General features: G+C 42.1%; 1 protein-coding gene across 1 annotated transcript in view; it reads right to left on the bottom strand.

Moving 5' to 3' along the window:
• The window catches only part of LOC137644147 (protein O-glucosyltransferase 1-like), a 61,850-nt gene extending 36,909 nt beyond the window's left edge, over positions 1-24,941 (bottom strand). The window contains exons 1-4 of the mRNA XM_068377128.1: positions 24,695-24,941; positions 13,572-13,740; positions 4,253-4,349; positions 2,375-2,479 (exon numbers count right to left, since the gene is read on the bottom strand). Coding sequence (XP_068233229.1) covers positions 2,375-2,479; positions 4,253-4,349; positions 13,572-13,740; positions 24,695-24,827 — 504 coding nt within the window. The 5' untranslated portion in view covers positions 24,828-24,941. The remainder of the gene's footprint in view (positions 1-2,374; positions 2,480-4,252; positions 4,350-13,571; positions 13,741-24,694) is intronic.
• Positions 24,942-27,125: the final 2,184 nt, after the last annotated feature.

The raw sequence follows: 27,125 nt of genomic DNA, 5'->3' as shown, positions 1-27,125 counted from the left end.
TCTCTCTCTCTCCTTCTCTCTTGACTTAGAACCTGAAAGAAGAGCCCAATCATATATATCGTTAAAACATATTATTGTTAAAGGAAAAAACTGAAAAGTTCCTTTATTAGGACCAAAACCATTAAGTTAAGAAAGAATGAACAAAACGCTAGACACGGTTACTCTTACTGCAACGTGAAACCGTGAACATTCTTCTCTATCGTAACGATAGAGTGCAAGTTGAACGTTCTGAACGTCAACAACTGCAGAGACAAAACAAAACGTTAGTTCAACTTTGAAAACAGTACGAGACTATCAAAGAAATTCTTTCAAACTCTGTGGCGGAAATAGCATAATATGTTAACAGGTAAAACCGAAATGACGGGCTCAATGTTAATTAACTTCGGTACCAAGAAAAGACCGCCTACTATTAGGAAGGTCGAATATAAACAAATATAAAAATTAATTTTAATAAGTTTATAATAAAAGGAAGTTAATCTATAACTTTTGTTAAGCATAATTAAGAAAGAGAGTCTATACTCTCTTAGACACCAACACTTCCGTCTAAGGGAAGGGTCGGCCATTGAAAGGTGAACGAGAGTTCATACTCTCTACGCCACCATAATTTATCAAATTAATTCCAAAAGCTAACTAAGCTAATATAGAAGTTTCCAGTAAAGCGACAGCCGAAATCAAAGAGAAATACTTCACCAAAGTCGTGAAAATACTCCAAGAACATAAGCGTATCCCAGAACGTCTTGCCGGAAGCACGACAGAGGAATAATTGAGGAGGTGTCAACAAGAAGTACTTGAGTACCTGGCCACAGGTGGCGCTGGTAAATACACCCCCTTCTAGTATTGTGATAGCTGGCGTATCCCTCCATAGAATTCTGTCGGGCAACGGAGTTGACAGCTACATGATTATCGGGTAAGTTTAATATTGAAAAAGTAAGGTTATGAGATGTACGAGAAGGGAAGGTGGTGCAAGGTTGAATGTCATGTTGAATGGAGAGTTACTTGAGGAGGTGGATCAGTTTAAGTACTTGGGGTCTGTTGTTGCAGCAAATGGTGGAGTGGAAGCAGATGTACGTCAGAGAGTGAATGAAGGTTGCAGTGTTGGGGGCAGTTAAGGGAGTAGTAAAAAATAGAGGGTTGGGCATGAATGTAAAAAGAGTTCTATATGAGAAAGTGATTGTACCAACTGTGATGTATGGATCTGAGTTGTGGGGAATAAAAGTGATGGAGAGACAGAAATTGAATGTGTTTGAGATGAAGTGTCTAAGGAGTATGGCTGGTGTATCTCGAATAGATAGGGTTAGGAACGAAGTGGTAGGAGTGAGAACGGGTGTAAGAAATGAGTTAGCAGCCAGAGTGGATATGAATGTGTTGAGGTGGTTTGGCCATGTTGAGAGAATGGAAAATGGCTGTCTGTTAAAGAAGGTGATGAATGCAAGAGTTGATGGGAGAAGTACAAGAGGAAGGCCAAGGTTTGGGTGGATGGATGGAGTGAAGGAAGCTCTGGGTGATAGGAGGATAGATGTGAGAGAGGCAAGAGAGCGTGCTAGAAATAGGAATGAATGGCGAGCGATTGTGACGCAGTTCCAGTAGGCCCTGCTGCTTCCTCCGATGCCTTAGATGACCGTGGAGGTAGCAGCAGTAGGGGATTCAGCATTATGAAGCTTCATCTGTGGTGGATAACGGGGGAGGGTGGGCTGTGGCACTCTAGCAGTACCAGCTGAACTCGGTTGAGTCCCTTGTTAGGCTGGGAGGAACATAGAGAGTAGAGGTCCCCTTTTTTGTTTTTGTTTCATTTGTTGATGTTGGCTACCCCCCAAAATCGGGAGAAGTGCCTTGGTATATGTATGTATGTATGTATGGATGATATCATCATAAAAATTTTGCTCGATGTCATTTCATCTTGACTGTTTCTTAGATGAACATAGTTGCCAAATACAGTAATACCCCATTTGATGCTAACTCAACATATGTCAGTTCCGAATTTGTTGCTCTTTTATTGTTTTTCCCGACCTTACTGTACGTCGGCTCCTACATCCTAAAATAATAACGTGCTATACTTCATATGGGAGCCTATTAATGTAGGTACTGTATCTAGTTTTTATAAAATGATACCAGGTTACTGGTACATTTTTTTTTTCAGCATGTGTATAGAGAACATGACACTTTATAAGGCAAAATCCTGACCTACCACAATTATCAACTACGTCAGGTCTCTTGGAACCAATTAACTACTTGGTACACAGTACGTACTAGGAAGTAAGTCAAATAAAAGATTTGTTAGTTGGATGGACACAAAACATCTATGTAAAGCTTTCTAAATGCCTTTAAATTTCACTCAAATAGGGATAATTTATGAAATACTTAAGAGACAATTTACCTTACTAAAGGAGAAAATGGGTTTTTTCTCACCAAAATGAGAATGAACTTGAGGCCAGTCTCTAGTGTTGATTACCATTTCCATATCTGGTAATGAGTCAATTATCTGAAACATTAACAGAAAGACAATTACTTTAACTACCAGTATTATACAGTAAAGCAATTAACCCTTTTACCCCCAAAGGACATACTAGTACGTTTCACAAAAGCCATCCCTTTACCCCCATGGACGTACCGGTACGTCCTTGCAAAAAAATGCTATAATTTTTTTTTTTTCATATTTTTGATAATTTTTTGAGAAAATTCAGATATTTTCCAAGAGAATGAGACCAACCTGGCCTCTCTATGACCAAAATTAAGGCTATTAGAGCAATTTTAAAAAAATATACTGCAAAATGTGTTTGGAAAAAAATAACCCCCTGGGGGTTAAGAGTTGGAAATTTCCAAATACCCCAGGGGTAAAAGGGTTAAAGCTAAAAACAAATGTAATTTCCACGATGAGGTAAAGTTTTAAACGTTCTAACAGCATTTTAAAAATGCTTTGAAGTTCTTCCCACAGATTTTTTCCCCTATTCTAAAGTACTTATATAAGTACACTCTTAAGAAATGTCATACTTTAAATGTATAATACTGTACACTACAGCAATGCACTGAACATTAATAATACAGTACTCTGCATTACAATTTTATACTAGCAATATTGATATCACCCCCTCCCTCTCTTGTCTAAAAACCTATTCCAGGTAAGTATACTATACAGTTTGTAAAGTATATGAATTCTATAGAACAGCACAAAACAGCTCAATATAAAAAATAAATGTATTGTATATAGTTCTACAGTTGTTACATGAGAGTCCCCAATATAATAATTATAATAATAATAATAACAGATTAATGAAAGCAAATATTCACAATACCCTTCATGCCAACACTTACTGTGTTATACTGTGTACAGACATTATGGTCATCAATGAAAAAAATTATGTTTTAAATGCTCTAAGTATACAGTATTTTTATATACCGGTACTTAATAATATAAAATGCATGATAACATATGCTACAATATATAATTAAAAGAAACAATGATGAAATCTAACTGTTCTTAGTTTATCACAAGAATCAATAGTCCTTTCAAGTAAAGTTTGTCAGTTCATTTTGAAAAATAATCAAGCTTGAATGTGTAAAATTTCTGATAATCTGGTAACTGAAATTGGGTAATGATTTTTTTTTTCTTTTACTTTTTACAAAAGACTGGAGTTTAAAGATATAAGTGGTAACATTAGATGTTTAACTCTATTCAACATTCCTTTCCATTGGTGTAAGAGAGCTACAAGGATACTTCCGCTTCTTTGAAACCAGAATTCCCAGGGAGGGGAGGGGCAAAACTTGAAGGAAGGGTAGGTAAGACACATGACTGTTACAGCTATTGAACATTAAGCGTAAAATTTTTGCACTTAACAGTCAATAAAATATCAAATCACATACAGCAATGGGTTCTGTGATAAACATTTAAATATTAACCCTTTTACCCCCAAAGGACGTACTGGTACGTTTCACAAAAGCTATCCCTTTACCCCCATGGACGTACCGGTACGTCCTTGCAAAAAAATGCTATAAATTCTATTTTTTTCATATTTTTGATAATTTTTTGAAAAAATTCAGGCATTTTCCAAGAGAATGAGACCAACCTGACCTCTCTATGACAAAAATTAAGGCTGTTAGAGGAAATTAAAAAAAATATACTGCAAAATATGCTGGGAAAAAAATAACCCCCTGGGTGTTAAGGGTTGGAAATTTCCAAATAGCCTGGGGGTAAAAGGGTTAAGAAAAATTAATTTTTATCATTAGTAAGGGAAGCCAAAAACATTAAAATACTTACTTTCAAAATGAAATGTTCAATACCACTACATCGACTAGGAAACATACAGTCACTCTGCCTGTATAGCTTCTTATTTATGATTTGGTAAAATGTTCCTCTGAAATAAACAAATAATACTGAAAATAATTTGATAGCCAAGAATTTCTAGAAGAATAAGTTACATAAGTGAAAGTACAGTAGTACCTATTAGGAAATGCAAGTTTAATACGGTTATATCATTAAACTACTGTACTTCATACATTTATCAATACAGCTTTGTATATTTATATAATACTGACATCTGTAATCTTTCTCAGAGGAAAAAATGCAGCATAAAATGCAACGAGTGTTTACTACAGAAAAAAAATTCTCCATATATACGAACTACCTATTCTACTTATGCTTCAATCATATGAAGGTGTACTTAGAAGACAAATTATATGCTATGGATGAACTAATTATAAATCATTTCCTCATGTTATGATCTCTCTGTTGTAAGGGAAAGCTTGCTCTCCTCTTGGAACACTGGTTTTGCAGTGATGCCCACAAAGCTCAATAGGAATTTCTACTATGAAACAAAATCTCAGACCTCTCCCTACATCACCTACAAGCAATGATGAATAGAAGGAAGAAGAAAAAGTAGTGCGGTTAGGAACAAAGAAAATAGGCAGAACAACAACACATCCTTCTCTTCTTTGTCTTTTTTTTTTTTTTTAACTCAGAGGACATATCAGTTCAGGGAGAGATCTGTGTGGGACATACTATTATAGGTGTGATAGCATTAACAGTAGAAAAAGCAGCATGAATAGAGGGTACCTTTACCAGAGCAAGGATAGAGGTTTCAACAGCAAATGGGAAGCCTTTGGCAGAGGCAAAATGCTTCAGAAATTGGCAAAAGAAGGCTTTATTGACAGGAACAGGAATAGAAAGACACAAGATTGCCATTGAATGTCCTGGTGAAATAGCACTGGGAGCTGACCAATTATCATTATTACTAGCTAAGTTACAACCCTAGTTGGAAAAGGAGGCTATAAGCCCAAGGGCTCCAACAGGGAAAAATAGCCCTATGAGGAAAGGAAACAAACTACAAGAGAATTAATGAACAATCAAAATAAAAAACTGTGCTAACAGTAACATTAAAATAGATTATTCATATATAAACTACAGAAAGAGAATTATGTCAGCCTGTTTATCATAAAAATATTTGCTGCAAGTTTGAATATTTGAAGTTCCACAAAGTCAACTACTGTACCTGATTAGGAAGATCATTCCACAACCTTTCACAGCTGCAATAAAACTTCAAGAATATTGTGTAGTATTGAGCCTTATAATGGAGAAGGCATAACTGCATACCTAGTACTATGTACAGGATGGTAGAGTTTGGGAAGATATGAATGCAAAGGATGGCCAGAATTATGAAAAAAGTTAGGAATGAACTGAATGACAGTTACAAAAATTATTATCTAGATAAGGAATAAGAAATGCAATAGACCGTACGTTCCTGCCCTACATATTAAGATGAGATTCAGTAGCTGAAGGCCAAACAGGAGAAAAATACTTAAATTTAGGCAGAATGAAAGAATTAAAACACTTCTTAAGAATAAATTGATCACCAAAAATCTTAGAAGACTCTCAATAAGCCAATTTCTTGTACAACTGAAGAGGAGACAGATAAGCATAAGAGGACGTCCACCGCATACATTATGCGATAGCAAAATTAGCCATAGCTACATGTTATGGAGGTATTCCAGAGACTGGGTCTCTTAAGGGCATAAATGGATCGCACACATGAGTAGGGCTCTAATCTGCATGTGGATAAAAGGTCCACAGTCAACACACACATACTGATCACTTTCCCTTTGACTCAGTTTCTGCAAACAGAGGCCAGACTACAATCCATAGCAGATGAAATAGCATAAGTCTGGGGAGGTGGAGGAAAAGTCCCAAAGTTGTGTTTGGCATCAAAGGAGTTGTATTTTCCCTCTCAAGATGACATGGGAGGTTGCTTCTAGGCAATTATTCACTTCTTACCCTTGGGAAAGACACAAAGTCAGGCATTCAGGGCAGGGTGATGGAGGAAAATAGTGATCTCTGCCATAAAAAGAGTACCTGTGAAGATCTACAGTAAGGGTAGATACAAACCTACAACACACATTTCCTTTACACTCACACCTATACGGCTTTCATGCTACTCTTAGCATTAAACATCTTTACAGAAGTATGTTATTTTTATTAGTAAAATAAATTTTTGAATATACTTACCCGATAATCATGTAGCTGTCAACTCCGTTGCCCGACAGAATTCTATGGAGGGATACGCCAGCTATCACAATACTAGAAGGGGGTGTATTTACCAGCGCCACCTGTGGCCAGGTACTCAAGTACTTCTTGTTGACACCTCCTCAATTATTCCTCGGTCCACTGGTTCTCTATGGGGAGGAAGGGAGGGTCGATTAAATCATGATTATCGGGTAAGTATATTCAAAAATTTATTTTACTAATGAAAATAACATTTTTCAATATTAAACTTACCCGATAATCATGTAGCTGATTCACACCCAGGGGGGTGGGTGAAAAACCAGTGTACAAGACTAAAGGATAGCTAAGTATCCCGTATTTCATATAATCAGTTATCCACAATAACAATGAAATAATAAGTACCTGGTAAGGAAGTCGACTTGAACCGTTACTCTGCCTTTAATAAGATCGTCTTCCTTACTGAGCGCAGCGTTCCTCTTGGGAGGCTGAATCAACTCAAAGGTGCTAAAGTATACAGGGCTGCAACCCATACTAAAGGACCTCATCACAACCTTTAACCTCGGCGCTTCTCAAGAAAGAATTGACCACCCGCCAAATCAACAAGGATGTGGAAGGCTTCTTAGCCGACCGTACAACCCATAAAAAGTATTCAAGAGAAAGGTTAAAAGGTTATGGGATTATGGGAATGTAGTGGCTGAGCCCTCGCCTACTACTGCATTCGTTGCTACGAATGGTCCCAGGGTGTAGCAGTACTCGTAAAGAGACTGGACATCTTTGAGATAGAATGATGCGAACACTGACTTGCTTCTCCAATAGGTTGCATCCATAACACTCTGCAGAGAATGGTTCTGTTTGAAGGCCACTGAAGTAGCCACAGCTCCCACTTCATGTGTCCTTACCTTCAGCAAAGCAAGGTCTTCTTCCTTCAGATGAGAATGTGTTTCTCTAATCAGAAGCCTGAATAGTAAGAAACTGAGTTCTTAGAACTTGGAAAAGAAGGTTTCTTGATAGCACACTATAAGGCTTCTGATTGTCCTTGTAAAGGTTAAGACCTTTTTAGATAGTACCTAAGATCTCTAACTGGGCAAAGTACTCTCTTCAGATCATTCCCCACCAAGTTGGACAGGCTTGGGATCTCGAACGACTTAGGCCAAGGACGTGAAGGAAGCTCGTTTAGCAAAAACCGAGCTGCAAGGAACATGTAGCCGTTTCAGATGTGAAAACAATGATCCTGCTGAAGGCGTGGATCTCACTTACTCTTTTAGCTGTTGTCAAGCACACGAGGAAAAGAGTTTTTAATGTGAGGTCCTAAAAAGAGGCTGATTGGAGAGGTTCAAATCTTGATGACATAAGGAACCTTAGGACCACGTCTAGATTCCAGCCTGGAGTGGACAACCGACGTTCCTTTGAGGTCTCAAAAGACCTAGGGAGGTCCTGTAGATCTTTGTTGGTGGAAAGATCCAAGCCTCTGTGGCGGAAAACCGCTGCCAACATACAGTACTTCTGTAACCCTTGATCGTAGGAGCTGAAAGGGATCTTACTTTCCTTAGATATAACAGGAAGTCAGCAATCTGGGTTACAGTGGTACTGGTTGAGGAAACTGCATTGGTCTTGTACCAGCTACGGAAGACTTCCCCTTGAGACTGAAAGATTCTGAGAGTGGATGTTCTCCTTGCTTTGGCAATCGCTCTGGCTGCCTCCTTCGAAAAGCACCTAGCTCTTGAGAGTCTTTCGAAAGTCTGAAGGCAGTCAGACGAAGAGCGTGGAGGATTGGGTGTACCTTCTTTACGTGAGGTAGACTTAGAAGGTTCACTCCTAGAGGAAGAGTCCTGGGAATGTCAACCAGCCATTGCAGTACCTCTAAGAACCATTCTCTCGCGGACCAGAGCGGAGCCAACCAACGTCAGCCGTGTCCCTTAGTGAGAGGAGAACTTCTGAAGTACTCTGTTGACAATCTTGAACGGCGGGAATGCATACAGGTCGAGATGGAACCAATCCAGCAGAAAAGCATCCACGTGAACTGCTGCTGGGTCTGGAATCGGAGAACAATACAACAGGAGTCTCTAGGTTATCGAGGTAGAGAACAGATCTATGGTTGGCTGACCCCACAGGGCCCAAAGTCTGTTGCAAACATTCTTGAGAAGGGTCCACTCTGTGGGGATGACCTGACCCTTCCGTCTGAGGTGATCTGCCATGACATTCATACCGCCCTGAATGAACCTCGTTACCAGATAGCTTTCGATCTAAAGACCAGATGAGTAGGTCCCTTGCGATCTAGAACAACTTCCACGAAAGAGTCCCTCCCTGCTTGAAGATGTAAGCCAGGGCTGTGGTGTTGTCAGAGTCCACCTCCACCACTTTGTTAAGCTGGAGGGACTTGAAGTTTATCAAGGCCAGAATAACCGCCAACAACTTCTTGCAAATGATGTGAAGTGTCCTTTGCTCCTGATTCCATGTTCCCGAGCATTCTTGTCCGTCCAAAGTCGCACCCCAGCCCGTGTCTGATGCGTCCGAGAGGAGACGGCGGTCGTGTTTCTGAACAGCCAAAGGTAGCCTTCCTTGAGAAGAAGGCTGTTCTTACACCACGCGAGAGAAGACCTACTCTCTTCGGAAACAGGAACTGAGACCGTCTCTAGCGTCATGTCCTTTATCCAGTGAGCAGCTAGATGATACTGAAGGGGGGGGAGGTGGAGTCTCCCTAACACGATGAACAGGGCCAGCGATGAAAGTGTCCCTGTTAGACTCATCCACTACCTGACTGAGCATCGGTTCCTTCTCAGCATGCTCTGGATGCATTCTAGGGCTTGGAAGATCCTTGGGGCCGACGGAAAAGTCCGAAAAGCTCGACTCTGAAGATCCATACCCAAGGAGACAATGGTCTGGGATGGAACGAGCTGAGACTCCTCAAAATTGACCAGGAGGCCCAGTTCCTTGGTCAGATCCATAGTCCATTTGAAAATCTCCAGACAGCGACGACTTGTGGGAGCTCTTAAAAGCCAGTCGTCTGACGGAGCCGGACACAAGATCATGATACTGCTGCACAGTCTGTGAACTGTCAATCATGGGCAAGCGAGGAAGTACAGTGACAACCCGAATCTGTCTAGACTGTCTGGGTCGTACAGACAACTCCTTAACGGGTTGCTGAGGTTGCCGCACTGCGTCACAACAAGTCACTTCTGTTGGTTGTTGAACGTCTTACCCATGACACATTGACTCCGTAAACAAAAAATCCTCTAACAAGGACTAAGCTTGGACTGCATGTCATGCAACACAGCTCAAGGTCTATGGGAGCAGGTGTGGTAACAGACGGGATTAGCGACTGAAGTGGAACCATTACCTTCCCTGGAAGCATGTTATGCTTAAATAAAAGTCCATAAGAGGTTATGCAGCTAAAGGCTCCCTCCAAATGACAGAGTCCTCAAGGGAATATCAGAAGGAGGGAGAAAAGAACTTTCTCATCTACAGGGACCTTATCCTAGAAAAGCTAAGTTCTCTGAGTGAGGGTTCACTGGTGCAAAAGCAGCAGACTAGAAGGCAACGTTATGAAACTGCTTGACAGTCTAGTGAGTTGGCAACAACCCAAGATGTGTGACTGAGAAGCATGCGGTAAGGTATGCAGAGCATGATGTATGCAGAGTATGCTGTATGCAGAGCATGCTGAATGCAGAGCATGCTGAATGCAGAGCATGCTGTATGCAGAGCATGTTGTATGCAGAGCATGCTGAATGCAGAGCATGCTGTATGCAGAGCATGTTGTATGCAGAGCATGCTGTATGCAGAGCATGCTGTATGCAGAGCATGTAGTAAGCAGAGCCTGCTGTAAGCAGAGCCTGCTGTAAGCAGAGCCTGCTGTAAGGAAAGCAGAGCGTGTGCATGGCGTTTAACATTTCTCAGAAATTCCATGACCAGTGCTAGAGTGCTTTATGCATGCTTGAATGGGGTTTTAAAATCAACATAATATTTACCTTACATTCATAACTCATGATTCATATTTTTGCCATGGTTTGAAAATGGAGGTAAGGTATGCTGAACAGCAGAGTCAGAACGAGCTGGAACAACAATAGTTGTGGTTTCCTCTTCAAGACTCTGTTGAGGGAACACCTGAGGCTCAGTCTGCAAAGGCTGAATAAAAGACAAGCAGAAGGAAGGCGCATGGGTGGAGGAGGCTGACTCCTAGCATGAGTGGTTGAACCCAAGGGTTGCGCTTGCTGAGCGGTTGGCGGAAGCGGAGTAGCAAGTTCCAGTTCCTGTGGTGTGAGCGGAGCGCGATGAGGAAGAGGCTGCGCAGAACAAGGTAAATGTCTCGCAAGCTGAGGCTCCTGAGGCGCAAGGCTAAGGTGTTGTGGTGCTTGCCTTGTGGAGGGTTGAGCTCGCTGCAGCGAGAGCTGAGGAGACTGGCTCATGGACGGGAGAGGTTGTTGTACCTCAACCGAGTGTTGCATCACTGGTGGAGCAGCAAGTGGAGGCGGAGGAAGAGAGGTATAATCCTCCTGATCCCATTGTAAAGGATGCCTTAAGGAAGGCGGAGGCTGAACACCACTGGGAACAGCAAACTCAGCACGTGGCTCAACATCGTACGCCTGGCAGGTGGTACTGCGATCAGGCGGAGCGAGCGTAGGCGGAGGGAGTGTAGGCGGAGGCGGAGGAGCAACACTCTCAGCCCGACACTCATGCATCAAGTCCGAAAGCTGTGCTTGCATGGACTGTAGTAGAGTCCACAACATCGTACGCCTGGCAGGTGGTACTGCGATCAGGCGGAGCGAGTGTAGGCGGAGGGAGTGTAGGCGGAGGCGGAGGAGCAACACTCTCAGCCCGACACTCACGCATCAAGTCCGAAAGCTGTGCTTGCATGGACTGTAGTAGAGTCCACAACATCGTACGCCTGGCAGGTGGAACTGCGATCAGGCGGAGCGAGCGTAGACGGAGGGAGTGTAGGCGGAAGACCGAAAGTTGTGACTGCATGGACTGCAGTAGAGTCAACTTGGGGTCGGCAGACACTAAGGTCTGCTGAGGTAAAGCCTTAACAGCAGAGATCTGTTGCGGCAGAACCTTACTCCTCTTAGGCGGAGTGTATTCAACTGATGACTGAAGAGAGTCAGAGCTAACCCAATGACTGTTGAACTTTAACTTCGTACGTCTGGCATAGGTCTGGACTTTACGTTTAAGAGGTCTTGAGACCTGAGACCTGCGTTACTCAGCCTTTATTTTCTCCCCTAAATCTCTTCTGCAGACGAGCAAAATAAGGGCTCAATCGTCTGCGGGTGGGAGTGACGGTCTCGGTAAGACACGCCCACAACCACCGAGGATACTTCTGTGCGCCGATCAAGGCCTGCTGAACCCTTATGCCCTTCGACATTGCTTCTCCCCTGGGCTTGGGAGCTTGCAAGAGGTCCCGGACTGGGAGGACGACTGGCGCGCACAAAAGTACCCTCACGCACAACACTGACATACTTTGCGCTAATCACTTATCACTTTGATTTCTGTTTGCACTTATTTCACTGAACTCGAAACTTTAAGTGGTTTGTACCTGAAACACGCAATTCTATCCTTTCTCAAAAGTTAGTAATTGCGAAAACAGAATTACAATGTAACAGAAAAATCTAAAGAAAGATAATTCAGTGGCTGGAAAGAGACTTAACACTAGATCACTCTAGAAACGTTTAGTTTCTTCCCCTAAAGAGACTAGGGAGAAGAGCAAAAACGATAACGACGTTACTCGTACGCCTGGCAGGCTTGAATGAAACGTTTATCCTCTTTCTCCCTCCGTCTCTATCTCTCTCTCTCTCTCTCTCTCTCTTGACTTAGAACCTGAGAGAAGAGCCCAATCATATATATCGTTAAAACATATTATTGTTAAAGGAAAAAACTGAAAAGTTCCTTATTAGGATCAAAACCATTAAGTTGAGAAAGAATGAACAAAACGCTAGACACGGTTACTCTTACTGCAACGTGAAACCGTGAACATTCTTTCTCTATCGTAACGATAGAGTGCAAGTTGAACTTTCTGAACGTCAACAACTGCAGAGACAAAACAAAACGTTAGTTCAACTTTGAAAACAGTACGAGACTATCAAAGAAATTCTTTCAAACTCTGTGGCGGAAATAGCATAATATGTTAACAGGTAAAACCGAAATGACGGGCTCAATGTTAATTAACTTCGGTACCAAGAAAAGACCGCCTACTATTAGGAAGGTCGAATATAAACAAATATAAAAATTAATTTTAATAAGTTTATAATAAAAGGAAGTTAATCGAAGAGGCCTATAAGAGGCGGAGAGATATAAAATAAATCTATAACTTTTGTTAAGCAAAATTAAGAAAGAGAGTCTATACTCTCTTAGACCCAACACTTCCGTCTAAGGGAAGGGTCGGCCATTGAAAGGTGAACGAGAGTTCATACTCTCTTCGTCACCATAATTAATCAAATTAATTCCAAAAGCTAACTAAGCTAATATAGAAGTTTCCAGTAAAGCGACAGCCGAAATCAAAGAGAAATATTTCACCAAAGTCGTGAAAATACTCCAAGAACATAAGCGTATCCCAGAACGTCTTGCCGGATAGCACGACAGAGGAATAATTGAGGAGGTGTCAACAAGAAGTACTTGAGTACCTGGCCACAGGTGGCGCTGGTAAATACACCCCCTTCTAGTATTGTGATAGCTGGCGTATCCCTCCATAGAATTCTGTCGGGCAACGGAGTTGACAGCTACATGATTATCGGGTAAGTTTAATATTGAAAACACAAATATTATATACAATCATAACTTATGAATAGAAATAATCAACATTCAGTTACAACAGGAAGTTAAGGCAGACCACAAATCTGTATAGTACATCGTTCAATGATGGTAGCAAAAAAAACAAAACTAAATGACCCTTTTCATCTACCTAACAGCCTTGTTACTAACCTCCAATGACTGTATCCAGCTCCTAACAGAAGATACTCTGACATAATAAGAAATTATGGTTTCCATGTTGGAAAAAATATCATCCTAATACATTGAAGTAAAGAATGGACAAATTACACATTAGCAATAAAGTACTGTACTGGTAGATAATTTACTTAATCTATCCTCTTACCTGTCCCTTGCTGATTGAAGTTGAGATTTACTTATCCCATTCTTGAAAGGTGCTAAATCTTTCTTGATAAGTGGATAATGGCATGAACATTTAGTAACGTTACATGGGTTATAAGATGAAACTGCATCCTCAATCTTTGAAATATATGATTGCCACTTTCCATTTTGTTCTGAAAAAAAAAAAAAATTATCATTAGCATACTTACAATACAAGTATGAAAAGGCTTGTTTACTGAATAGACATTACTGAAATTCAAATGAACGAATATTTACCTTTTTTGACTTAAACAGATTGTACATATTAAAATTATTCTGAAAATATGTTATTTTTATTAGTAAAATAAATTTTTGAATATACTTACCCGATAATCATGTAGCTGTCAACTCCGTTGCCCGACAGAATTCTATGGAGGGATACGCCAGCTATCACAATACTAGAAGGGGGTGTACTTACCAGCGCCACCTGTGGCCAGGTACTATAGTACTTCTTGTTGACACCTCCTCAATTTTTCCTCGGTCCACTGGTTCTCTATGGGGAGGAAGGGAGGGTCGATTAAATCATGATTATCGGGTAAGTACATTCAAAAATTTATTTTACTAATAAAAATAACATTTTTCAATATTAAACTTACCCGATAATCATGTAGCTGATTCACACCCAGGGGGGTGGGTGAAAACCAGTGTACAAGATTAAAGGATGGCTAAGTATCCCATATTTCATATAACAGTTATCTCAAATAACAATGAAATAATAAGTACCTGGTAAGGAAGTCGAATTGAACCGTTACTCTGCCTCTTTTTTAAGTTCGTCTTCCTTACTGAGTGCAGCGTTCCTCTTGGAGGCTGAATCAACTCAAAGGTGCTAAAGTATATAGGGTTGCAACCCCTACTAAAGGACCTCTACACAACCTCTAACCCAGGCGCTTCTCAAGAATGAATCGACCACCCGCCAAATCAAAAGGATGCGGAAGGCTTCTTAGCCTACCGTAAAAACCATAAAAACAACAATAAAAGCATTCAAGAGAAAGGTTAAAAAAGGTTATGGGATTAAGGGAATGTAGTGGCTGAGCCCTCACCTACTACTGCACTCGCTGCTACGAATGGTCCCAGGGTGTAGCAGTTCTCGTAAAGAGACTGGACATCTTTAAGATAAAATGATGCAAACACTGACTTGCTCCTCCAATAGGTTGCATCCATTATGCTCTGCAGAGAACGGTTTTTATTAAAGGCCATCGAAGTAGCTACGGCTCTTACTTCGTGGGTCCTTACCTTCAGCAATGCAAGGTCTTCCTCCTTTAAGTGAGAATGGGCTTCTCTAATCAGAAGCCTTATATAATACGAAACCCCGTTCTTGGACATGGGCCTCGACGGTTTCTTGATGGCACACCATAAGGCTTCTGACTGTCCTCGAATAGGTTTAGACCTCTTAAGATAATACTTGAGAGCTCTGACAGGGCAAAGAACTCTCTCTAGTTCGTTACCTACCATGTTGGAGAGGCTAGGTATTTCAAACGATCTAGGCCAAGGACGTGAAGGAAGTTCGTTCTTTGCTAGGAATCCGAGCTGAAAAGAACATGTTGCAGATTCGGTCGTGAAACCAATGTTCTTGCTGAAGGCATGAACCTCACTGACTCTCTTAGCTGTTGCAAGGCAGACGAGAAAAAGAGTCTTGAGGGTAAGGTCCTTGAAGGAAGCTGACTGGAGAGGTTCGAACCTAGGTGACATAAGGAACCTTAAGACTACGTCTAGGTTCCAGCCTGGAGTGGATAGACGACGCTCTTTAGACGTCTCAAAAGACTTAAGGATGTCTTGAAGGTCCTTGTTGGAAGAAAGGTCCAAACCTCTGTGGCGGAGAACTGAAGCCAACATACTCCTATACCCTTTAATCGTAGGGGCTGAAAGGGATCTCTCATTCCTAAGATGTAAAAGGAAGTCAGCTATTTGGGTCACAGAGGTATTGGTAGAGGATATTGAATTGGCTCTACACCAGCTCCGGAAGACTTCCCACTTAGATTGGTAGACTCTACGAGTGGAAACCCTTCTTGCTCTGGCAATCGCACTGGCTGCCTCCTTCGAAAAGCCTCTAGCTCTAGCGAATCTTTCGACAGTCTGAAGGCAGTCAGCCGAAGAGCGTGGAGGTTTGGGTGCAACCTGTCTACGTGAGGTTGACGTAGAAGGTCCACTCTTAGAGGTAGAGTCCTGGGGATGTCGACTAGCCATTGAAGTACCTCTGTGAACCATTCTCTTGCAGGCCAAAGGGGAGCAACCAGCGTCAGCCGTGTCCCTTCGTGCGAGATGAATTTCTGCAGAACTTTGTTTATTATCTTGAACGGTGGGAATGCGTAAAGGTCGAGATGGGACCAGTTCAGTAGAAAAGCATCCACATGAACTGCTGCAGGGTCTGGAACTGGGGAACAGTACAGCGGAAGTCTCTTGGTTATGGAGGTGGCAAACAGATCTATGGTAGGTTGACCCCACAAGGTCCAAAGTCTGTTGCACACACTCTTGTGGAGGGTCCATTCCGTGGGGATGACCTGGTTCCTTCTGCTTAGGCGATCTGCTGAGACGTTCATATTGCCCTGAATGAACCTCGTGACCAAAGAGAGGTTTAGACCTCTTGACCAAATGAGGAGGTCCCTTGCGATCTCGTATAGGCTCCTCGAATGGGTCCCTCCTTGCTTGGAGATGTAAGCCAAGGCTGTGGTGTTGTCTGAGTTCACCTCCACCACTTTGCCTAGCAGGAGGGACTTGAAGTTCAGCAGGGCTAAATGAACTGCTAGTAGCTCCTTGCAGTTGATGTGGAGCATTCCCTGTTCCTCGTTCCACGTTCCCGAGCATTCCCGTCCGTTCAAGGTCGCACCCCAGCCCGAGTCCGATGCATCTGAGAAGAGATGAAGATTGGGGGTCTGAATAGCCAACGATAGGCCCTCCCTGAGAAGGAGATTGTTCTTCCACCACAAGAGAGTGGTCTTCATCTCTAGGGTGATTGGGATAGAGACTGCTTCGAGAGTCGAACCCTTGTCCCAATGAGCTGCAAGATGGAATTGAAGAGGGCGGAGGTGGAGTCTCCCTAGCTCGACGAACAGGGCCAGTGATGAAAGGGTCCCTGTGAGACTCATCCACTGTCTCACCGAGCAACTGCTCCTCTTCAGCATGCTCATGATGCACTCTAGGGCTTGGCTTATCCTGGGGGCCGATGGAAAAGCCCGAAAATCCTGACTCCGAATCTCCATTCCCAGGTACACAATGGATTGGGAGGGAATGAGCTGAGACTTTTCTATGTTGACTAACAGACCCAGTTCTCTGATTAAGTCCAAAGTCCAGTTGAGACTCTCCAGACAGCGACGACTCGTGGAGGCTCTCAACAGCCAGTCGTCTAAGTAGAGGGAGGCTCTGATGTCCGATAAGTGGAGGAATTTTGCTATATTCCTCATCAGATGAGTGAACACCATAGGAGCTGTGCTTAGGCCAAAACACAGGGCTTGGAATTGGTAGACAACCTTTCCAAAAACGAATCTCAGGAAAGGTTGGGAGTCTGGATGAATAGGAACGTGAAAGTAGGCATCTTTCAAGTCCAACGAGACCATCCAGTCCTCCTGCCTGACCGCTGCTAGGACCGACTTCGTCGTCTCCATCGTGAACGTCTGCTTGGTGACATACGCGTTGAGCGCGCTGACGTCCAGCACCAGTCTCCAACCTCCTGTCTTCTTGGCCACTAGAAAGAGACGGTTGTAGAAGCCCGGGGATTGATGGTCCCGGACTATAACCACTGCCTTCTTCTGCACAAGTAGCGATACCTCCTGGTGCAACGCTAGCCTCTTGTCCTCTTCTTTGTAGTTGGGAGAGAGGTTGATGGGAGATGTGGTCAGAGGTGGTTTGAGGCAGAATGGAATCCTGTAACCCTCCCTCAGCCAACTGACAGACTGGGCGTCTGCACCTCTCTTTTCCCAGGCTTGCCAGAAGCTCTTGAGTCTGGCTCCTACTGCTGTCTGGAGATGCGGAGAGTCAGTTTTTTCCTTTAGAGGCCTTGGAGCCTTTCCTAGACTTGCTCCTGGAAGAGTCTGGACGGGAGCTTCCTCGGCTGGGGGCTCTACCACGAAAGGGCGGTATGAACCTCGTAGCAGGGGTATCAGCCACTGGGGAGCGATAAGTCCTGGGGACTGAGGTAGCAACCTTAGACTTACGAGCCGATGAGGCTACAAGATCATGTGTGTCCTTTTGTATCAGGGCAGCAGACAAGTCCTTAACCAGCTCTTCGGGGAAGAGGAACTTCGAGAGCGGAGCAAAAAGGAGTTGTGACCTTTGACAAGGTGTAATGCTGGAGGAAAGGAAGGTACACAGCTGTTCCCTTTTCTTCAGAACCCCTGATACAAACATCGACGCAAGCTCACCAGATCCATCTCTAATGGCCTTATCCATGCAGGACAAGAATAGCATGGCAGAATCCTTGTCCGCAAGGGAGGTCTTCTTGCTGAGGGCTCCCAGGCACCAGTCTAGAAAGTTGAACATCTCAAATGCTCTAAATACGCCCTTCAGTAAGTGATCAAGGTCTGAGAAGGTCCAGCAAACCTTAGAGCGCCTCATTGCAGTTCTCCGAGGCGAGTCTACCAGACTTGAGAAGTCAGCCTGGGCAGAGGCAGGTACTCCCAAGCCTGGTTGTAGGTAGTAGGTAGTAGGTTGGCCAGGGCACCAGCCGCCCGTTGAGATACTACCGCTAGAGAGTTAGGGGGTCCTTTGACTGGCCAGACAGTACCATATTGGATCCTTCTCTCTGGTCACGGTTCTTTCCCTTTGCCTACACAGACACCGAATAGTCTGGCCTATTCTTTACAGACTCTCCTCTGTCCTCATACACCTGACAACACTGAGATTACTAAACAATTCTTCTTCATCCAAGGGGTTAACTACGGCAATTTAATTGTTCAGTGGCTACTTTCCTCTTGGTAAGGGTAGAAGAGACTCTTTAGCTATGGTAAGCAGCTCTTCTAGGAGAAGGACACTCCAAAATCAAACCATTGTTCTCTAGTCTTGGGTAGTGCTATAGCCTCTGTACCATGGCCTTCCACTGTCTTGGGTTAGAGTTCTCTTGCTTGAGGGTACACTCAGGCACACTGTTCTATCTAGTTTCTCTTTCTCTTGTTTTGTTAAAGTTTGTATTGTTTATATAGGAAATATTTATTTTAATGCTGTTGCTATTCTTAAAATATTTTATTTTTCCTTGTTTCCTTTCCTCACTGAGCTATTTTCCCTGTTGGGGCCCCTGGGCTTATAGCATCCTGCTTTTCCAACTAGGGTTGTAGCTTAGCATTTAATAATAATAATAATGATAATACCAAACGCTCGCTTTCGAAGTGAGCTTAGTCGGAGGAAACATGAAAGAAGTTTTGCCAAGGTGTTGCTTAGTCTGCAGCCACTCCCCTAAGATCCTTAACGCTCTCTTAGAGGACCTTGCTAGGACTAGCTTAGTATAGGTGGACTTAGCTGGCTGTATGCCCAGCGAAAACTCAGATGGTGGAGAGCGGGGAATAGCAGAGACAAAGTGGTCTGGGTAAACCTCCCTAAGCAGAGCCAAGACCTTACGAAAGTCAATAGACTGTGGAGAAGGCTTGGATTCATCCACGTCTGACGAGGGATCCAGGTGTGCCGCCTCATCATCAGACGCCTCATCACCAGAGTGTAGCGGAGAGATCGGACAAGTATGCTGAACAGCAGAGTCAGAACGAGTAGGAACAACAATATTAGAGGTTTCCTCTTCAAGAATCTGTTGAGGGAAAACCTGAGGCTCAGACTGCAAAGGCTGAACAAAAGACGAAGCAGAAGGAAGGCGCATGGGTGGAGGAGGCTGACTCCTGGCATGAGTGGCTGAACCCAAGGGTTGCGCTTGCTGAGCAGTTGGCGGAAGCGGAGTAGCAAGTTCCTGTTCCTGCGGTGTGAGCGGAGCGTGATGAGGTAGAGGCTGCGCAGAACGTGGTAAATGTCTCGCAAGCTGAGGCTCCTGAGGCGCAAGGCTAAGGTGTGTTGGTGCTTGCCTTGTGGAGGGTTGAGCTCGCTGCAGCGAGAGCTGAGGAGACTGACTCATGGATGGGAGAGGTTGTTGTACCTCAACCGAGTGTTGCAACACTGGTGGAGCAGCAAGTGGAAGCGGAGGAAGAGAGGTATAATCCTCCTGATCCCATTGTAGAGGTTGCCTTAAGGAAGGCAGAGGCTGTACACCACTGGGAACAGCAAACACAGAACGTGGCTCAACATCGTACGCCTGGCAGGTGGTACTGCGATCAGGCGGAGCGAGCGCAGGCGGAGCGAGCGCAGGCGGAGAGAGTGCAGGCGGAGGCGGAGGCGCAACATTCTCAGCCCGACACTCACGCATCAAGTCCGAAAGCTGTGCTTGCATGGACTGTAGTAGAGTCCACTTGGGGTCGGCAGAAACTACAGTAGGCTGAGGTAAAGCCTTAACAGTAGAGCTCTGTTGTGGCAGAACCTTACTCCTCTTGGGCGGAGTGCAGTCGACTGAAGACTGCGGCGAGTCAGAGCTGAGCCAATGACTGCAGCCCGGCTGAGCACTCGCGGACTGGACTCTGCGTTTAAGTGGTCTCGAGACCTGAGTCCAACGTTTCTTCCCTGACAATTGATCAGCGGACGAGAAAAAGACGGGCTCAATCGTCTGCAGGTGGGAGTGACGGTCTTTGGAAGACACGCCCGCAACCACCGAGGATACTTCTGTGCGCCGATCAAGGCCTGCCGAACCCTTATGCCCTTCGACATTGCTTCACCCCTGGGCTTGGGAGCTTGCAAGAGGTCCCGGACTGGGAGGACGACTGGCTCGCACAGAAGTATCCTCACGCACCACACTGACACTGACACTAGCACTGCACTGACACTAGCACTCGTCACAGCACTGGCACTAATTCCACCCACTGCACTCTTGACCTTAAGTTCCTTGACTTCGGCCATAAGAGACTTATGATCACTTACCACTGACTCTATCGCCTAAGGCCTGAATAGCACGCAAAACAACAGACATATCAGGCTGAGGGCAAATAGTAGGTTCGGGGGTAGCCACTACAGGGGTAGGAAAAGGTAGGGGATCATGAGGTGAGGAAAAAAGTGAAGAGTGAGAAGAACTCCTCCTAACTCTACCTCTCTCTAACTTAGTTGAATATTTCAAAAGACGGACAAATTCAAGTTCCGAAAGTCCGGCGCATTCCTCACATCGATTTTCTAACTGACAGGGCCTGTCCCTACAGTCAGAACAAGCGGTGTGAGGATCTACCGAGGCCTTCTGAATACGCCTATTACAAGACCTACATCGTCTATGGGAGGGGGCTTGCGAAATGTCAGACATCTTGAATCCAAAGAGTTAGCCAAGGGGGGTTCCAAAATCAAGCAAAAGATCGTTAACCGTTAATCAGGACTATATAAAAGCTATCTAGCTAATATAAGAAGGTTTCCAGTAAAGCGACAGCCGAAATCTGAGAGAATACTTCACCAATTAGCCGTGAAAATACTCGAAGATCATAAGCGTATCCCAGAACGTCTTGCCGGAAGCACGACAGAGGAAAAATTGAGGAGGTGTCAACAAGAAGTACTATAGTACCTGGCCACAGGTGGCGCTGGTAAGTACACCCCCTTCTAGTATTGTGATAGCTGGCGTATCCCTCCATAGAATTCTGTCGGGCAACGGAGTTGACAGCTACATGATTATCGGGTAAGTTTAATATTGAAAACTACTGTATGGCCTAAATCAACAGCAACCATGGAAATTTAGTTTACAAGAAATTTTAAGACACATGTTGAAATGTGTGTAATAAACTATGTATAAATATGACCAAGACCTACATGTAAATCAAACAGATATTTTCATGCATAAGTGATGAATACACACACAGCAACAGCTGATAGGAGTGTACATGATGAGAAAGACAGCAACAGCTGATAGGAGTGTACATGATGAGAAAGTAAGCTCAATAGAAGAATGGAAAACAAGCCAAGCACAAGAAGAAGATGGAAAGGATAGACACAAGTGAGCATGTTCATCCTTTCCATCACGAACCTCCCTAACGTCTAAAATCCACTCTCTCTCACATGAAGCCTAAGCTTACTGAATATGAGCACTGGCACATAGAGACCACAAGCAGATCAGTTATAGTCTCTGTAGACACTATAAGAGGAGGAGGAAACTACACTCGCCTCTCTTGGGAATGTGCAAAAGCATGATTTCGAGAGACAAGACAAACCATCAGCTTCTCACAGTGATCTAAAAAAAAAGCCAAATACTGAAATCTTTACTAAAGAGAGAGACACTCAAGGGAAAATGTCAAAGGACCATCCAAAGAAGATGGCTCCTTCCCTCCATTAAAGAACAAAACTTCCTAAGAAAAGAGAATGAGGCAAGAGGAGCAAATGTGCACCTTATGAATTTGCCGCCTAAATTTTAAATATGGTATAGTATCAACTGTGTGCATTGCTAGAATGACAGGAAATCCTCTTTGCCAATGAGGAACCAAGATGCAACATGCTGTTTCTATATTGAGAGTCTAATATTTGCCAACTGTGGCACCTACAATTCTTTCATCAACTCTCCAATTCTTCAATCCTTTCATTTCATCTATTATCTTTACTAAAGTTTCCTAATACTACGTATATCATACAAAGAAGGATCTTAGTTGGAAAAGGGTTAATAAATGCTTTTGGTGGTTAATTAATTCACTACTGTACTGTACTATAATTAATTTTGCTCAAGCTTTATTGATTGACTGGATTATGGTGCCAATTGTTAGTAATGATTTATGCCTATCTAAGTTCAATTAACTTGGGATAGGGGTCTACTCTCAGGTCAAACAGGACCCAACAAACTACCGTAGGTTACCTTAGATTAGGGAAGGTAAAATTTATTTAGGATGAATCCATATATTTTACATTATAAACTACGGCATTCTAGGTCATGTCAGACGGCAAGGCTAAGGCTCCAGTGGTGACGAAGAACCAGAAAGGTAAGAACCAGTACCATAAATAATATTATGTCTATTAAGAGATGGTAAGATTAGAGTACAGTATTTTCATATAAATGAAGAGGCTGGAAGGAAACGAGGTCTTCTGAGCTTTTATAGATTTAGAGAAAGCTTATTGAGGAAGCGGAAAGTCCCAGAGAAGTTGGTTAAAATGATAGAAATGATGTACAAGAGAACAAAGAAAAAAGTAATAACAGCAGTTGGGGAGAGAGAAACCTTTAAAGTTAGTGTTAGATTACACCAGTGGTCAGCATTAAACCTGTTTTTATTTGTGCTGGTCATGGATGTGTTAAGTAATGAGATCAGAAATGAAGAGTTGTGGGAGTTACTACATGAAGATGATTTGGTGATTTCCATTGAAAATTAAGAAGAGTTACTGAGAAGGATTGTAAAGTGGCAGGAGACTTTAGAGAGGGATGGCTTGAGAATAAATGTGGATAAAACTGAGGTTATGGTAGGCAATAAGGAAGGTGGGGACAGGATAGACCTACATGAAAAGTACTGTAGAGGCTTGGTTATAAAACAGGTGGAAAACATATATACTACAGGAAATACTGTATTTTGTTCGAAATGTTGTCCCGTACATACCTATAATTTTACCGGGGTTTCAAACGTAACATGACAATACCTAGTGCAACGCCATAGCTGTTGAGTTATGATAGACGACCTACCATAACTCAAAAAACTACAGATTTCCACAAGAAATCATTGTAAAAAAAAAAAAAGGCTCAAAACACCACAATATACAATAAATAAAAGTCTTATTTTCTAGAAGCAGTTAATTGCACTGTTCTATAATTTTACTAACATAACCCTTTTACCCCCAGGCTATATGGAACTTTCCAACCCTTAACCCCCAGGGGTTATTTTTTTTCAAGCACATTTTTCAGTATATATTTTTTAAATTGCTCTAACAGCCTTAATTTTTGCCATAGAGAGGTCAGGTTGGTCTCATTCTCTTGGAAAATGCCTGAAGTTTCTCAAAAAAAATTATCAAAAATATGAAAAAAAAAATTGTAAATAGCAATTTTTTGCAAGGACGTACTGGTACGTCCATGGGGGTAAAGGGATGTGTTTTGTGAAACGTACCAGTACGTCCTATGGGGGTAAAAGGGTTAAGAAGGGGTGACTGAACTAAAACCTGTAGGTATAGCCCAAACGAAATTTTTCGATAAGGGTCCGAAGTGCTACTATCCTCAGTGGGTCCTACCGCCGAGGCTAAACATGTTATATAGGGAAAATGCCCCCACCAGGCTATGTTGAGTTAGTGAATGGGGTCTCCCCTGCCATGTCCCTTTCAGACAATGGAGCCATTTGACAGACATGATAATTGGTAATAACCTGATAACTTCACTCACGAATGTATGCCGAACGATAACATTAGCAACGTTACCAATGATACACAGTTACCAACGATGACTCGGATTGTTAAGGTAATACTGTATTACCGGTTACACAATATATAAATAGTACAAAAAGGGTACAGAACCTAACAAACCCACCTAACCTAACCTAGTAGTTGACAGGTCACAAACCTCAGGTATTTACTGAGAACGGTAAAATTAGCCTCGATACGAATGATACACGGCGTTACCAACGGTATAGTGACATTACTAGCGATAGTAATGCTAGATATTTCCATACGTATTTTAAATAATTTTTCAATACAAGTTTTACACAATATATAAAAAGTACAAAACGGGTACAGAACCTAACAAACCCACCTAACCTAACCTTAGGAGTTCCCAGGTCACAAAACTCACGTGCTGGGAATGTTAAAATGATACAGTGTTAACAACATTACAAAGGCATTGCTAATGGTAGCAATGCTACGGTAATATTATTATATATATTTTAATGAATTGTTCCATACACACTTTACACAATGTATAAGAAGGTAAAAGAGGGGTGTTGGTCACCCCTGCAAATTCCCTATATAACATGTTTAGCCTCAGTGGGTAGGTGCCCACTGGGGACACAGCCCGCTGAGGACAGTAGCACTTTGGGTACTGTTGAGATAACTGACAAAATAAGTTGTCCAAAATGTAAAACTTGTTCAGTGTTGGTAAACTACCTTTCATAAGAACTAAGCTATCGTAAAATATGGATAAATTACCCGAGGTATATTTATGAGAAGGGTTTGTTTCAGCGTCACAATTTCGTTGTCCTGCATCACACGAAGCATTTGGCAGGCAAAACAGCAATCTGTCAAAAATTACGGCAATAAATAACAGGAGAAGCCGTTTCATCACTTAAATAGTACACGTCACCTGCAAAACCTATGCAAAATTACGTGCAAACGGTGCAAATGTATCAGGTTTTGTAAATTTGTCCGGTACACCGTCGACTGCATTAATGTATTTGGACCATTGCCTTTGTAACGGCCACCCTGTGTTGCTTTTCTTTTCTTACATTTCACCTTTTCCAACGTTGTTTTAGAATTCTGTTATCATTTCTTTTCTAGTTTTCCTCAATTTGTAAATAATATTTCTATATTTGAATAAGTTTTCCGCATTTTGTATTTTAAAGAGTTTCAGGATTTTTATTATGCCTTCGTTCTTTTCTTGGTGCTGATTCATTAGTTAAATGCTCTCATTTCTTTTGGCATTTAGTTTTTGCAGTCTAATGAGAAGTTCTTCAGAAGTTTCTTCTTCCTCTTCACGTAATTTGCATATTGTATCAGCATCTTTAAATTTCTTCCTGTTGGTGTGTGCTCTAAAAAAGTAGCGCTAAATGTCTTAATCTTCCTTTATATATGGTTTCCATCCACAGGAAAGTTGTATGGTACTTTACTTTTACTTATTTCATATTATCCTTCCATATTGTTGAGTCTAATTATCTATTTATTATATTTAGATCTTTTACGTTGGGGATACCCTGGATATTCAAGTTCATAACTTAAACATATTGTTTGATTGTTTTTGCCTCTATCATATGTTATTTCTTTTTTTAAATGTCTTTTACCAATGCATTTCCGTTGTCTTTCATAAAATATGTCATATAGATGAATTTTATTTGCATATTTTTGTTGGTGTAACGGGAATACCGAACTACTGCTCTTAATGCACTAACTGGTGTATTCTTTGGTGGTAGGCCTATTATTATTATCATTATTATTATTATTATTATTATTATTATTATTATTATTATTATTATTATTATTATTATTATTATTATTATTATTATCAGCTAAACTACAATCTTAAGTGTTGGAAAAGCAGGATGCTATGAGCCAAAGGGATCCAACAGGAAAAAATATCCCAGTGAGCAAAGGAAATAGGTAAACTACAAGAGAAGCAATGAACAAGAAAATTATAACATTTCAAGAACAGTAACAAAATTAATATAGAACTTCCATATATAAACTATAAAAAAAGAGACTTCTCAGCCTGTTCAGCATATAAGCATTCGCTGTAAGTTTGAACTTTTGAAGTTATTAATCTATAATTTTTGTAACTTATCTATATCTTCTTAGTTAGATGGATTTCCTTTGTTGAGTTCGTGGGGGCTTAGGACGGTCATCCCTTTCATATCATTAATATCTATTGCAGTTTCTAGATGAGATGGAGGCTGTATGGTTTATAAATTTATAGGCTTTATTGAATTTTGTTCTTGGTAGCAGTTTCTCGTGATTGAAATTGCTGTTCCTGGATAATTTACTGAGCTGACTACTTTGATGCCTTCAATTTCAGGTAGCGGGAATTCGTTATCATATATGCGAGTATGTTGTTTCTTGTTTTACTTATTCACTTATTAACCGGAAAGAAATTATTTTCACACACCAAGGCCCGCCTAAACAGACTTTTATTGTCTGATGGAGGGCGAGAAATAAACCCGTAAAATTAAGAGTAAAAAGTAAAGTAAGTATTTCGAGTCTACATTCACTGGCTATGAAAGATAGTGTCTTGGATGCTATTATTTGTGCCTTCTTGAGTAAATGTGATTTGTAGCCTGTCATCTGCAAAGAATATTGCAATGATTCTGCATATTAAATTTCTAAGTCCTTTTGTAGTCAATTCTAAATATGTTATAATACTGCATGGTGTGAACAAGAAGAGTAGGGTGGAGTCAGCGTGTCTCTTTTTATGTAGTAGGTTGGCCAGGGCACCAGCCACTCGTTGAGATACTACCACTAAGAGAGTTATTGCTTCCTTTGTGACTGGCCAGACATTGCATTCCTCTCTAGTTACGGCTCATTATCCATGTGCCTACACATACATCGAATAGTCTGGCCTATTTTTTACATAATCTCCTCTGTCCTCATACACCTGATAACACTGAGATTACCAAACAATTCTTCATCGCTCAAGGGTTAACTACTGCACTGTGCTTGTTCAGTGGCTACTTTCCTCTTAGTAAGGGTGGAAGTCTCTCTTTAGATATGATAAGCAGCTCTTCTTGGGGACGGAGATTCCAAAATTAAACCATTGTTCTCAAGTCTTGGATAGTGCCATAGCCATTGTACCATGGTCTCCCACTGTCTTGGGGTAGAGTTCTCTTGCTTGAGGATACACTTAGCCACACACTTCTATTTCTATCGTCTTTCT

This window comes from Palaemon carinicauda, chromosome 7 (assembly GCF_036898095.1).
Source record: "Palaemon carinicauda isolate YSFRI2023 chromosome 7, ASM3689809v2, whole genome shotgun sequence".
Taxonomy (NCBI): domain Eukaryota; kingdom Metazoa; phylum Arthropoda; class Malacostraca; order Decapoda; family Palaemonidae; genus Palaemon; species Palaemon carinicauda.
Note: the sequence above shows the minus strand (reverse complement) of the source record. Positions and strands in the feature narration are given on the sequence as shown.